At 39.7% G+C, this 14,967-nt stretch overlaps 2 protein-coding genes across 2 annotated transcripts; one reads left to right on the forward strand and one right to left on the reverse strand.

The window, feature by feature from the left end:
* The first annotated feature begins 8 nt into the window (after positions 1-8).
* LOC107094516 (putative aminopeptidase W07G4.4) lies at positions 9-10,318 on the forward strand. Its single transcript, XM_015390187.1, has 16 exons — positions 9-127; positions 1,424-1,465; positions 1,542-1,632; positions 3,818-3,966; positions 4,048-4,156; positions 5,484-5,611; positions 5,687-5,786; positions 6,465-6,540; positions 6,618-6,703; positions 6,815-6,919; positions 7,767-7,842; positions 7,943-8,061; positions 8,148-8,231; positions 8,325-8,382; positions 9,668-9,849; positions 9,945-10,318. Exons 1-16 carry the CDS (start codon positions 117-119, stop codon positions 10,080-10,082), a joined length of 1,554 nt encoding a protein of 517 aa, XP_015245673.1. The 5' UTR covers positions 9-116; the 3' UTR covers positions 10,083-10,318.
* A 274-nt stretch (positions 10,319-10,592) lies between these two features.
* mns1 (meiosis specific nuclear structural 1) lies at positions 10,593-14,887 on the reverse strand. The gene is made up of 10 exons (XM_015390188.1): positions 14,702-14,887; positions 14,406-14,603; positions 13,532-13,659; positions 13,346-13,448; positions 12,948-13,180; positions 12,591-12,807; positions 12,398-12,505; positions 12,048-12,305; positions 11,724-11,849; positions 10,593-11,644 (listed from the first exon to the last, which is right to left on the reverse strand). The coding sequence occupies exons 1-10, from the start codon at positions 14,702-14,704 to the stop codon at positions 11,555-11,557; spliced, it is 1,464 nt and encodes a 487-aa protein (XP_015245674.1). The 5' UTR covers positions 14,705-14,887; the 3' UTR covers positions 10,593-11,554.
* Between the last annotated feature and the right edge of the window lie 80 nt (positions 14,888-14,967).

The raw sequence follows: 14,967 nt of genomic DNA on the forward strand, positions 1-14,967 counted from the left end.
TCCGTGAAGGCAGCACTGGTCACGTGATGAAGGAGCTCGGCAAAGCAGCTATATGTACCGGCTGCTTGCTGCTTGCTGCCTGCTTCGCCCTCGAAGACTGAAGGAAGACAGCAGCAATGTGCTCCAGGTGAGACGGAAGGTTTGCTGTTTCTTTAACTTGTTTTCCTCTCCAGGATAAAATGGTTCCTGTCTCGCAGGTTTCCGTTATATCCGCTTTATTTGCATGAAGCAGCAACGTTAGAGCTCCAGAAGCTTTTTGTTCTCATTTCTTTCCCCACAGATTTTCATTCTTTTAACTTGTTCTTTACACATTAATTAGTTTTTTCCTGATATTACCAGATCACCTGTTGCAACATTTATCTTTAGAGGAAACCTAACCCTTATAGTCTATTCTGGGGTTTATTGCACATTTTGGCTCATTTTACATCCAAAGGCTCTAAATCTGCATGAATAACAGTTTTAGTTTCCCTTCCTCTAAGTCATATGATAACCAGAACCTTTGGGCTGCTGTTGGCAGGAAACACGATTTGTCAGCAGATTTAAAGTGGACTGCAAAATGAGGTGATTGTACATTTTATGTGTTAAGAAATGACAATAGGACTTGGTTTGGTCAACTTTGGACACGGTTAGCAGTAAGGAGCAAACACCCAGGGTATGGCAGCAGGTTTGAGGATAAAATCAACCCTTATTCTTGCTGTGATGAAAGCAGGCCCTCTTCCAGTAGCAGTACTAATAGCCAGCTGTTTTCAGCCATGTGCAAATAAAGCCTAAAGGGTCACAATTAGTGAGGCTTTTGTTCACACTGCTGGAATGGCATCCATCACATTGGATTCAATGTGGACAGAAGGATTGTTGGATTGTTTCTGCCGTTTAATTTCTGTTTTGTGTTGACAGTGATGTTTTTTTAGGTAGTGGAATATGAAAAGGAAAACTAACTTTAATAAACCACATATTTCACTTTCTTTAAACTTGTTTATCTTAGTTTATGATCTTTAGCATCTTTTAGGATTTACACTTGTTTGGATTTCATTTCTATCAAAAGGCTCCACGTCTGCATGCATGAATTTTAGTTTCCCTTTGTCTGCTATGATGACATAACTTTCTGATACAAATAATTTTAGTCATTAGATTTAAAGTCATAATTCTCAACAAAATGAAGTGATTTTCATCGTAAAATAACCTCTAGGTGCAGGGATTTGCATCTTATCCTCCCCTGCAGTTTGCAAAACAACAAATTGGTGTGAAAATCCCGACAGTCATTAGAATCTTATCTCCTGCATTTTTTTTTTTTTTTTGGCTGCCAGTGTCAAAGGTCCTACAGCTTTTCCCTCTCACTGTTATCATTAACACATTTTAAAATAGAAAAACGCTTGTTGCCTTACTCAGTCTCAGATGTCTTACTCAATTCTGTTTGTCTGTCCAGCGTCCAGCCCACCGAGTGGACCAATGACCTCAAAGATCAGAAGTGAGTACCAGGAAGCATTTTGCTTCTCTTAATCGGTCTGTTTTAATCGGATGCATGCTCTCTTTTGTTTTTCTAGTTTTGATGGCATCGTCTTAGTCACCCAGAGCCATGACACTCTGCCTGCTGAGCTGGAATTCCTGAAAGCCCCACTGCAGGATTACAGTTCTGTACGTTTCTGCAATTGCAACACTTAGATTAGATTATGAAGTGGAGGTGCCACATCCTTATGGAGGTTTAACAGATGTTATGAATTTTTAATGTAACACATCCCCCTCCAGGTATTTGCATTTTGTGTTATTTGTATCAGATTGAGACCATCTTGAGGAATTTTCTATAAGTGTGATCTCTGACAGAATATACCTCCATATAAGCCTTTCCACCGTGGCCCTGGCTCTGTATAGTGTCGAGTCTTTTCTAGTCTTCATCAACCTTCACAAAACCTCAGACAGCTCAACTTTTTCAGCTAAATAATAGCCCACACAGTGACGCTGCCACCACCATCATAATATTGCCTTTAAGTCTTTACAGAAATGCTGTACTTGCACTAAGATTGAATTATAATTAGATCAATTTGCTGAGAATTTCACTTCTAACATTTTTTTTTATGTTGATGTATTACAATAAAAGCAACTAAAAACAGACGGTGTTGAAACTGCTGAAATGGCTCACTCTGTATTGGTGTGTCAGATATCCTCAAATGATTTAGAGTTGAAACATTAAGTTACTTATACCCCATTTACACTACCCTTGAAAAACCGTGCCGAGACCGGTCCGAGCTCAGTAACTGAGATAACTTCTCGTGTGTAAATGGAAAGAAAACTGAACTGAACCGAGCTAGACACAACCAGACCGCTCTAACTGCAGACCAGTTCCAGAGGTGGGCTGGGCTTGGTTTTTCCCTGGCTCGGTTCTCTGATAACAAGAGCGCATGAGCAGAGCATGTCATCTCCGTTGTTGGTGCATTACCGCCAACAACTGCTTGATTTCCTCCTTCAATACTGGCAGTAATACCGCAGATCACCACTAGGAGGCGAGGAGTCAAGGAACCGAGATATCGTGATGTGTAAACTGTTGTCAGAACCAAACTCGGCCTGGTTAACTGATCCGAGCTCGGACCGATCTCGGCATGGATCGGTTTTTCAAGGGTAGTGTAAATGGGGTAATAGAAGCAGCTGTAGACCAGTTGACTTTATCAGGACAGGTAATTTCTAAAGTGACTGGACTGTAATCGCATCTGTCATTGGTGGTCACCCCTGGCTTTTACATAAGCAGACACAATGAGGTGTTCCTGGAAATCATGTCATCTGCAACCTACGGTGATCTCTAACATGGACCTTTAGCATCATATAAGGGTTATCTGCCACTAAACAGGACTGTAAGAAGACAACACAATAATAATCCTTGTGTTACTTTCGTTGTGCAGACATTTTTTTTCCTAACATTTATTAAGTGTTGTCTTGCACTTAAATAAAGCTTGACATAGGACGTCATCCAAATGATTTTTTTAAGTTTAGCTAAGTTGCGCAAATAATGAATGTCTCTTTTGGATCATGTCCAATATCTTGGCATTTTACTAACATTAGCAGGGAAATGTGCCGTATCCCTCCGTTTATGTATGTATCTTTCATGTAATTCATAAAGGTCATAAACATCTCAAATTGGAGTTTGTGGCATGTGCAGACACGGAAATTACTGATTTGGAAACTACTCGAGGGATAAATGCATTTGACAATTGCAGTTCATTCCGATGGCCTTAGCAGACATAATGCACCTTCAGGTCAGAGATGGGTAAAGTACTCAAAAATTATACTTGGAACTACATCATATTTTTACTCGGGTACAAGTAGCCTTTAAATGAATTACTTTTTTCCCCCTTACTTAAATATTTGGTAAGAAGGTGACTCAAATAGGCAACTTCTGCTGTTGCAAAGACAAATATAAAAAAAAAAAAAAACATTTTGCATGCAAGAATTACAAAATAAATATGTAGATTTTCAAAATATATATTTTTTTGTTTTAAAACTTACAAACTCAATAGTTGCAGAATAGGTAAAAATACAGTGAACTGCCTTGTCACTCAACCTCAGGCATTTAACCAGTAAGCCCTCAGTGCAAAAATGAAAAAGATAAAGAAAGTGTGTCTCTCAATATGTTTAAAAGAATCTTGTTTTCATTAAGTGAAGTTACTCACAATGGATGGCGTTGCCAGAAGTTTTACTCAAGAGTAGTGTTATTTTATCATATTTTTACCCAAAAAAAGGTCAAAATTTAGTGTTGTAAAACTACTCCTACTAGAGTATTTATTTTTTTTACCTAAGTAAACGTAACTAGTTGCTACCCCCTCTGCTTCAGGTGGACAGCGGTTTGGGCGATGAGGTGGTTCTGATCAAGGTTCCCAGTCTTCCTGGTGACCGTTTGATATTTGCCTCCACCGGCCCTGTGAACCGCGACTATGATGATGTCAGACGCTTCAGTGACGCAGCTGTCAAAGGCATCAAACGGTCAGTAAGCCGCAGTGTTCTGCCTTCACTTCCAGGAGTCATTCTATTCTGGTTTCATCACTCATTGTTTTGCTTTTTCAGGGCCTTGAAAGCTGGCATGCAGCGCCCCCTGCTGGTTTGCCCTCCACACAAGGACTATAAGAACAGCCCCTTGGTGGCTGCACTTGGTGCGCTTCATGCTCTCTACATGGTGAGAAATGGCTGTTCTGCAAAATATAGATGAATGATTTAATTATGGCACAGTATAATGGTCAATATTGGGAATAAAATGTGGCCTTTAGGAATCAACTTAATCGAAAAGAACACAATCTCTGGAGTTCCTCTGAGTCAAGGACTAAATCACCTTGTTTAAAAAAAAAAACAAAAAAAAACAAAAAAACAGAAATGACTGGGAAAAGTCTTAAAAGGTGTAAAATTAACAATATGCAGATAGATTGAAAGATTACTTCTTTTTCTTCCAGTGTTTTTTGGGTGGAGATTTGGCCACCGCCGTGATCAAAATAAATTCTCTGCAGACTTCATCTAGCTGTTAAACCTGTTTCACTCGCTTGATTAGCCTCATTGTCATAGCTGTCAGTTTTAATAGTGACATGGGTTGTAAAACTACCTCAACAAAGAAATTCATCCCTAATATTGTCAGTAAATGTTGGGTTTTCATTGTTAGATGGGTGTAATCATTGGCATGAAAACCAAATGGAAATGGATAAATGGTTTATCAAAACATGAAGCTACCATAGATCGACCAAGTAAGACATGCCAATATGTTGATATTCATGAACTGATTGTGAGAAAATGGCCTTTTCCTGTTCTGCTTATTCATCTGTCACCCAATTGGACATGAGGGGATATTGCCTGGTCCAGGCAGCTATAAACCTTATCCACTGTTTCAACAGATGGAGTCAGTGTATATTCAGGCTGGGGGTTTTGTTAGTTTTTTTGTTGTTATTGTTAAGTGCAAAAAAAAAAATTTGAACAACGGTTTGTTTTCTACTTTTGGTTCTATAAACCCAAAAAGAAAATACTACGCACGTCATTCAAACAGAAGAAATGAACCGCCTGAGTATACACTGACCAGACAGCCCAGCCCATTACCCTTCTAGCCCTGGTTTCCAGCTCCTACAGCCTCCTGCTGAGGTCTGAAAAAGCTTCTTACTGCTATTTTCTTCCAAGCCCAGAGCTGCCAACTTTTTGTAGAGGCCGGTTAGTCAAAGCGTTCCTCCTCCCAGGGTTGTTGGGTGGATCAGGGAATATGTTCACAAAGACAGTCACGCACTAAATCCACATGATTGAATGGGTTACAGGGGTAAAGTTTGGTTGAGCAAATTATCTTATATATTATCTTCATGTGTCCATAACTCAAGTATTTGATCTATGCGATCGCTGCAGATTTCTTTATAACAGTAGTTTTTATTTGCATAACCAGGACCTGCTGCATGTTACTGTATGATTGGCATAAACCACAGTAATTACTTCAGAAAACAGATGCTGACTTCATTTCTATTTGCATGTGTTAAAAGCCCCTTGAAGTGCGAGAGGCAAATGACAAAACCTCGGACCACAAGGTGTGTGTCCTAGGGCTGTGGGCGGCCCAGGAGGCCGAAGGAAGGAGGCTGGTGGACCTGGCTAATGCTCTGGAGAGCGGCAGGTTGGTCAGACGCCTTGCTTTATATGTTTTCTCCTGTTTTGTCACTCAAACAACCCTTTCCTTTCGCCCTGACAGAGTGGCATACCGCGACATCGGCGGCTCAGACCCTGAGCGCATGGCAGCACCTCGTGTGGCTGAATACGTTCAGGAGATGTTTAAGAACAGTCCTGTGCAGGTAAGGAGGAATCCTGCATGTTGACAGAGGAAAATCCCCTGCTAAATTAGATTTGAAAGGTTTTTCACACCTCCACAAAAAACTTCATTGAGCTCAAAAGGCATTTTATACTATAGACAAACACTAATTAGTGTATTATTTTTAAGTAAGAAGTTATGAATGAGGGATATAGACAAATGGTTTATGTTGTGAAAATGTGCTGTTTATCTGGATAACTAATGATAATAAATACAACGCAAAAATGATTGCTTTGTTATTTTGGTATCTTTCTCCACAATAAATGGTATGGCTGCCTCTGCATCTTGCTTCAGTAAAAATTTATTCTGCTCTATCTGATATTATTTGTATCACTTTCCTCATGGAGTCAAAAGTGGCTGAATAATAAAAATAACCTCATAATTTTAACCCCCGAGGTTTGTAAATATCATGTATAGTTTATCTTTGTCGATGTAAACTGAAATTCATATAGTGTTTTTTTTAAGACTGTTTTATTTTAGGTTATCAGAGTAAAGGGAGTTGGGTACATTGTAAACATTTTTGAAAAATCATGTCTCACTTAACCTCCTATTTTAAATGTTCTGTTTTGTAGAGTTTCAAAAGAAACTCAAGTTTCTGATTGTAATGTGACTAAAGTAAAAAAAAAAGTTTAAGGAGGCCTGAACAGGTCTGTGTTTCCAGGTGGAGGTGTTGAGCGACGTGAGGATTCTGGAGAAGGAGTATCCATGTCTGGCTGCAGTGAACCGCTGCGCAAACTGTAAGACAAAAGCTTTACTTCTTATTGCATAAATTAAGGTTTTTTACAGATGTAAATACTGCCTTAAACTACCGCAGGTGTGCCTCGTCATCAGGCCAGAGTAATCAAACTACAGTACTCTGGAGCGGGACCGATCCAGAAGACACTCATGTTGGTTGGAAAGGTAAGAATCCAAAGTTGATGTTCATACAAACAGTGGAAATAATGGAACTCATGATTGTTGTAGATCTGATCTTGTGTTGTCTATTTGCTTTTTTTTTTGTGATGTTTGCAGGGAATTACCTATGACACAGGAGGAGCAGACATCAAGGCTGGAGGCTTCATGGCTGGGATGCACAGGGATAAATGTGGAGCAGCTGCTGTCGCTGGATTCTTCCAGGTAATTCTTTTTTAACAGCATTAGAATCAAAATATGCTTTAAAAAAATAAATCAATAAATTTAGTTATATTATTGAAAACAAACATTCATAAACATTTTTGAATCAGTGTTTTAATAAAAATGTCCTCAGCAGCTTTTAAAGTTTATCAGTGAATTGCAGAGGATGTGCTGGTTTCACAGCTGAATGTCTTAGACTTGCTTAGACACACTTTATTGTCATTTTATGTACACGGTGTATACAAAATGAAATTGTGATAAATTTATAAAACGCAGCAGTGATCAAAAAGTAAACCGTGTAGGAGAGACATGGTGCAAAAATGCATTGATGTGGAAGGTTCAGAGCAGTGCAAAAATAAGTAGAAATGGTGCAAAATACAGTAGAAACACTGAGTTGAGTTCTATTTTGAAGATTCACCATGTAGTGCAAGTATGATGTTTACAGTGTGATAGAGTCTTGAAGTCTGACTTGATTAGAGTTTTCAACAAAAGCTGTTACGGAACCCGCTTGTCCTGCACTGAATGCTGCGAATCCTCTTCCCAGAGGGCAGTAGAGAGGAATGTAGTTTGTCTCATGCCACGACCTGTCCGGGTGCTCAGTGAGACTGATGTGCTGTAGTTAAATCTCATAGCTGCCCCCTTGGTACATGTCTGGTGCATGCTATGAGCTGACAAACTCCACTCCACCAGCTGTTCCTCCACTCCTCTGTATTCATCCCTAGTGTCTCAGCATTGCTGCATTTCTATGCTTTAAGTAGCATAGAAATTAAGAAATGGCTTAAAAAATGATCATAATGAAAGACAAAAAAAACATGTAGATTCTCTTTGATGTAGATCTGATCTCTTTCAGATTTTGGCCCATCTGAAGCCAGAGCATCTGAAAGTGGTGGGTGCGATGACCATGGTGAGAAACAGCGTTGGTGCAGGTCAGTGTTGATGCCTCCAGCTAATAAATCACCTCCCGGTCTGAGCGGCTGTTCTCATCTCTCATTTTCCTGCTTTGTTTTTTTTTTATACCCCCCTCAGACTGCTATGTGGCAGATGAGCTGGTCGTCTCCCGAGCAGGTCGCAGAGTCCGGGTGGGAAACACGGATGCTGAAGGCCGTATGGTGATGGTTGACCTGCTCTGTGAAATGAAGGAGAAGGTTGGAGGCGGTGCCTTTAAAAAAGTTCCCTGATCAATCTCTTTCTCTGGTGTTTCTCCTCTAATTGGGTTTGTTTCTCTCCGCAGGCGGCGCAGGAGGTTTCCCCGCAGCTCTTTACGATTGCAACTCTGACTGGTCATGCCATCAGAGCCATGGGACCAAACTACTCAGTAAGTTCTGTGGCGGGAAAAAAGACAAAAAATCCACGGAAGGTTTATATTTCATGTCCACGTTTGTCCTAATTTCAAATAATTTCTTTTTAGATCATCATGGACAACGGACCAGCCCAGCGTGGTGGGAACGCCGCTCAGTGGCAGAAAGGTGAGATTAGGTTTGACCCATTAAAGACTGTTAAGCGTGTTTTTGCAAACTGTTGTAAATAAATAATCAGCTAGTTGAAAGTACAGATGATAACAACGCAAACCTTAAACTTTACTTCGTCATAAACTACAATGATTTATCTCTGCTGGTTGAAATTTACCCAGAGGCATTACTCAGGACCAAGGTGGTGAATGACTCATAATGTTTAAACTTTTTGCAGACAAACCTAGTTTCTTGCTCATCTAATGTCCATTTAAAAATGAATAAAGAAAAATCGATGCAGTCTTTGAATCCCTAGAGTGTAGTATGGCTCTAGTCGTAAGCTGAGCTTCACTCATCATAGACTTTAGTCTGTTTTTTGGAGTTTTTAGAGATTGATCATTATATTTAATTGTATCTAGATATAATTATCCAACATTTAGCTGCTTCAATTAAATTTTTTCTAACCATTATTCAGTAGGGTTGACCCCCTTTCTGGACCCTTATAGTCTACCTGTTATATCCAGTCCAAAACCAGTGTTGTGTTTTATATATCAGTTATCATTAAAAAGTAAATCAGCCGTTTGTTTTTCCATATTTCCTAATGTACCACCTGCAGGGAAATGGCCACATGGCGTAATGCTACCTCCACCAGTCTGCTTTGTGCACTGCTCCTTAATTTGAAAGACTCGTATGGATTAGATGTTCTCCTCTGATCAAAACAAACTGTCTCAGGAAGTAATTTTGCTCTTTGGCATGAGCAGATAAAAATTTCTACTGTGCTTGAACGTATCATTTTTGAAGCAAGAAATTTTTTTCCTCAGTCTACACCTTTAGTGCCAATTAACTGCTCATCTCAAATTCATGGCTGATTTCATTGTTATTGGATTGTTTTTGATCATCTGACCCATTTCTGTTTGAAGTAAATGATGCAAGCTGTGTTTCTGCTGGAGAGTGATCTAAAACATGCATTAAAGCTAGTTTTGAGATAGATGGAGCTTTTGGGAATTTTCAAGCTATGCTAAAACAGAAGCTCTGTGTGCTAAAAACAAACCTATTTAAATATTTCAACCAATCAATAAGAGTCTAATGTCCACCTAGAATCATATCAAACTATTCGCTATATAGAAAGTCTGAGGTCCACCTATTAAACAAATACTAGACTCTTATTAAATAACTATTAGTGTCTAATTTTGATCTGTTGTGGATTAGAAAAATGCCAGTCTTACTCTTTAATATCCTCTGGTCTAAGGTGATAAAGGGTTTGCAGGACCAAGTAACAGCAGTTTAACTCCCTGTCTTACAGCTGGAGAGGTGTTGGGAGATGTGTTTGAGATATCCAGCATCAGGCGGGAGGACTACGAGTTCCACAAAGGACCATCCGAGTACGAAGACATCCTGCAGTGCAACAATCTTCCATCCTCAGCGACTCCCCGAGGACATCAGACCCCTGCAGCTTTCCTCATCATGACCTCAGGCCTTGACAAGGTCCTCACACGCTGACAGGAAACAAAGTGTGTGTATCTGCTAAGAATTAAAGTGGTTCATCAGCATTAATGGCTTCTGTTGAAATGTGTCTACAGCATGGAGTGGATTCAGATGCACCTCTGCCCTACTCCCATATCGACATCGCTGGCTCGAGTGGTCCTTTCCCCGGAGTCCCAACTGGAGCACCCATTGTCGCCATGGCAACCAACTACATCCTTCAAAATAGTCTTTAAAAGTACTAAAATGTGTTGCGTTTCTGCTCTTTCTCCTTATCTAGTTTTATTTCTTAAAAGCTCAGGTTCATTTTTCTGCGACTGCTTAATCTTCTTCCTGTTTTAATAGTTGGTGGAAGAATCATATAAGGTGGCCTGAGCAGGAAATCTCTGCTTCTATGCAGTCATCGATGAGGCTGTAAAGAAACAAAGTTCTGCTCATTATTCAATAAAAAAAGGGTTTTTGGTCATGGTGATTTGTCAGACATTTTTGTTCCTACAAATTAACCGTTAATTCATATTAGAAACTTCTTTTTTTCAGGGATTTAATTATTTGGAGTTGAATGAAAAATTAAATTGTCTCATGGTGCCTTTCAACAGTTTTCATTTAGCTTATGTCAATAAACACAAAATGATCTGATACCGCAACTGAATGTAGCACATAACTGCAAAGTGGGAGGAAAACACTAGCTTCAGAAGTTTGGTCACCTTTTCCTCAAATACCCCTAAATAAAATGCAATGCAAAAAAAGTACCCAGAGGCAGCCTGAATGGAATTTGATCTCTGTAACATCCAGCTGTTCCATGGACGCCTCAGAGGAAAACAGCAGGGATAAAACGGCGCAGAAGTTTAAAACCGGTTTGGTTATTCAATATAATCCTAAGCTTTAGACATCTTATGGAGCCCTGCGCTATAGTACAACAAAACTGCAATCACTATTAGGTGGGCGTGGCTTTCCAATTATTTGACCCAGACAGGGAGAACAGTTAGTCGGGCTCTCTAAAATTCTGCTATTACTGTTAGAGCAGCAAAGGAAAAAGCCACAATAATCTGCATTTGTAGTTTAGTACAATCTGTGTAATGGACACAGCAAAGGTGGAAGAGGGTGCTGGGAGGTTACTTTTTGTTTTTACTCATGAAAAATAATGAAGAAAAGCTAAACATGGAAGACTGCCTATTAGGGAGAGGTTCACTTTCAACCGGGACGATATTAAGCACATATTTAGGAGGGGCTGCAATTTATTTATTTAGACTAAAGCATATTTTTGTAATAGCATAAACAAAGTGAGACTATTTGGTTGACCTGAAAGTTTAAACTCCAAGATGTTTACATTAATTGTGACTGAAATAAATTGAAGAATTGTAAAACCCTTGGGACTCTTAAAGACCTGCAGCTTTTATATTATATTGATTCAGCAGTGTACATGTAAAACACACCATTCTTTAGGAATATTAAGACTTATGTAATGGGTTTCATAAAAATGACTGGAGATGATATACACTGTCAACTGATAAAGGATTATCTGTGCTTATGGTTGTTTATTTAAAAACTCATGAACAGATTGTCCAAACGCATCAAACTGAATCCATAGGAAAAATGTAGAAAAACAGTAAAAACTTCAGTAGAAATTCAGAACTTAAATTCTTTAGAAGAATTCACTGCAGCCTTATACTGCCCCCTAATGGTCAGCTGAAGGCCTCCAACATGGGGACTACTCTGAGAAGTCATCGGTCTGTAGGGTTTCAAAACGTTTTCTGAAATCTTCCTCAAATTGATCCAGGTCATCTTTACGGAGAATGTCCTAAGAACAGATGCAGCAACAGTTTACTGATGTATTTTATTTGCACTCTGTGAATAATATCTAATTTATTCATACAAACCTTAGGGAAGTTTCCGGGGAGTTTATTTGCATTAAGCTTTAGCAGTCTCAGTCTCTCTTCCTCTATGATCTGTCTCCTCTGCATCTCCCTCTCCTGTTCTGTTGCTTCAAATGTAGCTTCCATTTCCTTGATAAGAGAGAAAAGGGTTTTAAAAAGATTTAAAAATGTTACTACTTCCTAACAAAACACACCATTTATTACTCTTTGTTCAGGCTAACGTGAAGGGACATACCAGCTGAATAAACAGCTGTATCTTTGCTGCTCTCCACTATGCCTTATTGTGTAAAATGATACAAATCTGCGCTTTTGAATTATGGTTGGTACCCTTTCAGTTTCACGCTGCCGTCTTCTCTCTTCCATCAGTCTCTCCACCTCATGTTTGTGTTCCAGCTGCTTCATGCGACGTCTCTGGGCGTTCATCTGCTCAATCCGGTCGTCCTCAGCAAACTTGGCCATCATGGTTTTCCTGAAAGCCTCCTCTTCCTCTTTTTCCCGCTGCCTCTGCATCTGCTTGAAGGCTAGCTGCTCCCTGAAGGTCTGCTGCATCATCAGTCTCTGTCTGATCCTGTTTTCCATTTCCTCCTAATAATGCGGATTAAAAACATGTTTCTATTTAAAACAATATTTCAGATGTGATAAACAGTGTTTTAGTGTTCCAACTCTTTGGGGCTCACAATTTCTCTCTGTCTGTATGCCTCCTCTTGCTTTTCCAAATAAAGCTCCCGACAGACATGCTCCATCTCCTCGCTCAGTTTTCTCTCCCCTTCTATCTTCTCACACAGCTGGATAACAGAAGTGGACAGCAAGGAGAAGTGTTAAAAAAAATCAGCAGACATTAAGCTGATAAGAGGAGCTTGTTTTTTCAACCATTTTGTGGCGATATTCCTTGGCTTCTTCCCATTGTCTCATCTGATTCCTTCTAGTCTCCTCCGTATGTTGCTGCTGCCTTGCAAACTCCATGATGCGTCTGTTTTCCTCTTCGATCCTCTTCTGCTCCATCCGCCTCCACTCAGCCTGTTCCCTTTTCAACTCCTCCATTTGCTGCCGAGAAGCTTTGACCTTCTCCAGCTTTAACTGCCTCTCCCTTAAACAGAAAGCATGAATCTCAATAAACAGAAAAACTCATTGTGATTTCATAGAAATACTGGAACATAATATTCCTACAGTGAACCAGCTATTAGAATATTATCTGTTTTAAATAGGAAAGCAGTAAAGGAGACCCACATCTGCTCCTCTTCATAGATCTTCCTGATGATCTCGTCCACCAGAAGCTTCTCTTTGAGAAACTCCTCGTACGCCTCCTGTCTCCTGCGCTCCTTCTCCATGAGCTGCTGCTCCAACTCTCTCTGATGCCGAACCACCTTCTCGTTATGTTGCAGCTGCTGCTGCTTCTGGAGCTCAGCAGCAGCTTGTTCTTGTTCTCTCTTCATTCTGTGAGCCAGCTCTGCCTCTTCCCTCTAAAGTGAGATAAAAGAGAAAAGTTGAGAGACTTGAACTCTTGATTTAGTTTGTTCCTGTGTTCATACTGCAGTTGGCTGCCACATAAAGATAAAAGTCATTGTAGCACTGTAGTCATAGCAGAATATATAAAATCTGAAAGAACTACCAAAGGTGGCACCCACTTTGGTTTGAAGTCTTAGAGATTCCTTTTCTGCGATCTGAGCAGCTATCTCCTTGTGCACACACGCAGCACTCAGCTTGGATTTCAGTTCTCTGATCTCCAAGCTGAAAATCAAAGGATGAATTTAAATACTTATAAGTCCAGGTTACACATAAAAACATAGAAGATCATAATAAATGGTTTGTACCTGTTCTCTATAATAAGCCGTCTCATCTTCTCATCTTTTTGCTTCTCGTGGTCGATTCGGGCCTGCTCTTTAGCTTTTCTCTCCTCCTGTTCCTGCTCCTTTTCCCTGTTTACTCTCTGCTCCTCAGCCTGCAGTCACATTCAGTCATTATTATAAGCATTGCACTGGACAAAGGTCATACCAGTCTGTTTGTTAAAAGCTTTTTTCTTTAAAAGCAATGCTTAGATTTCCATCTCAGATTGTTTTATTGTGCATACAATTATTGTTTTTTACCTGAATTTCATGAAATGTGAAGAAGTCGGTCCAGAATACTGGAATGTACTGTATGATTAATATCTACAGTCAGAGTGAATATGTAAAAATATGTAAACCAGAAGGTGTTAAAACTTTTGGTCATACAAGATATTGCACAGTTATATTCCCTGATATTAATTACTTAAATATACCAAGTAAAAGCTGTTTACTCCAAAAATGCATTTGATAAAAAAAAATACCCCATGTGACTTTTGAAGGGTCACAGCTGAATTTGTCAGAATGCAAAAATGTTGATCATTTCTAGTTCTGCTATATAGATATTTACATTTTATAAAGACATTTTAAGCTTGTTTAATTTTTCCAATAAAAATATTTTTTATTATTCACATATTATTAAAGCTTATCCTTGCATACAGTGATGAATAAAAAAAATAAAAAATAAAACCTCAAGCTTATTGAATAAAGCCAAAACATAAACTAGTTCCTGGAACAGGAGCCATGTTACTGTGTATCTTTAACTGTCCCAAAAATGTAAATATCTTTGTTTATAATTTGGTGATTATATTGAAATCAGGGGATAAATAGATGTGGTAGACTATGAGGAGCAGGAGCCTCCCACCTTGATCAGTTCCTCCTCCATCTGCCGCTCCTTCAGCTGCTGCTGCTCATGCCGCAGGTACCTCCTCCTCTCTGCGCTCTCCTCCTCCCTCAGACCAGCCAGCAGCTGCCGCTCTCTGACCAGCCGCTTGGCTTCTTCTTGCCGGAGCTCTTCCCGATACCTAGACTGCTGCTGGTGTCTCAACATCCAGTGACGATCCTGTTCGGATGAAAAACGCAGACGTTACAACAAGCACAGATACGATGATAAACAACGAAACAAAGCTAAGCTAACAGGCTCAAACTACAAAAAGTTACCATGTTGGAAGTTTTCTCATACGAGCCCAGTTCCCCAGACTTCTTTTTGATTAGAAGGCACACACAAAAAAACAACTTTATCTTAAAACGAGTTTAAAGAGACTCTCTTAAGTTCCAACGCATTGATCCTTTCGGTTGTTCAGCATTTGGTTGCCCTGGAAACTGGTCGAGCTCGTGGCTTCATCCACTCTAATCGGTCTCCGCCAGTCACGTGACTTTTGTTGCTAAGACGCCATTTTAGTTGGAAAAGGTGTAGTGTAAACAAC

This window comes from Cyprinodon variegatus, unplaced genomic scaffold (assembly GCF_000732505.1).
Source record: "Cyprinodon variegatus isolate N-32 unplaced genomic scaffold, C_variegatus-1.0 Scaffold488, whole genome shotgun sequence".
NCBI lineage: Eukaryota > Metazoa > Chordata > Actinopteri > Cyprinodontiformes > Cyprinodontidae > Cyprinodon > Cyprinodon variegatus.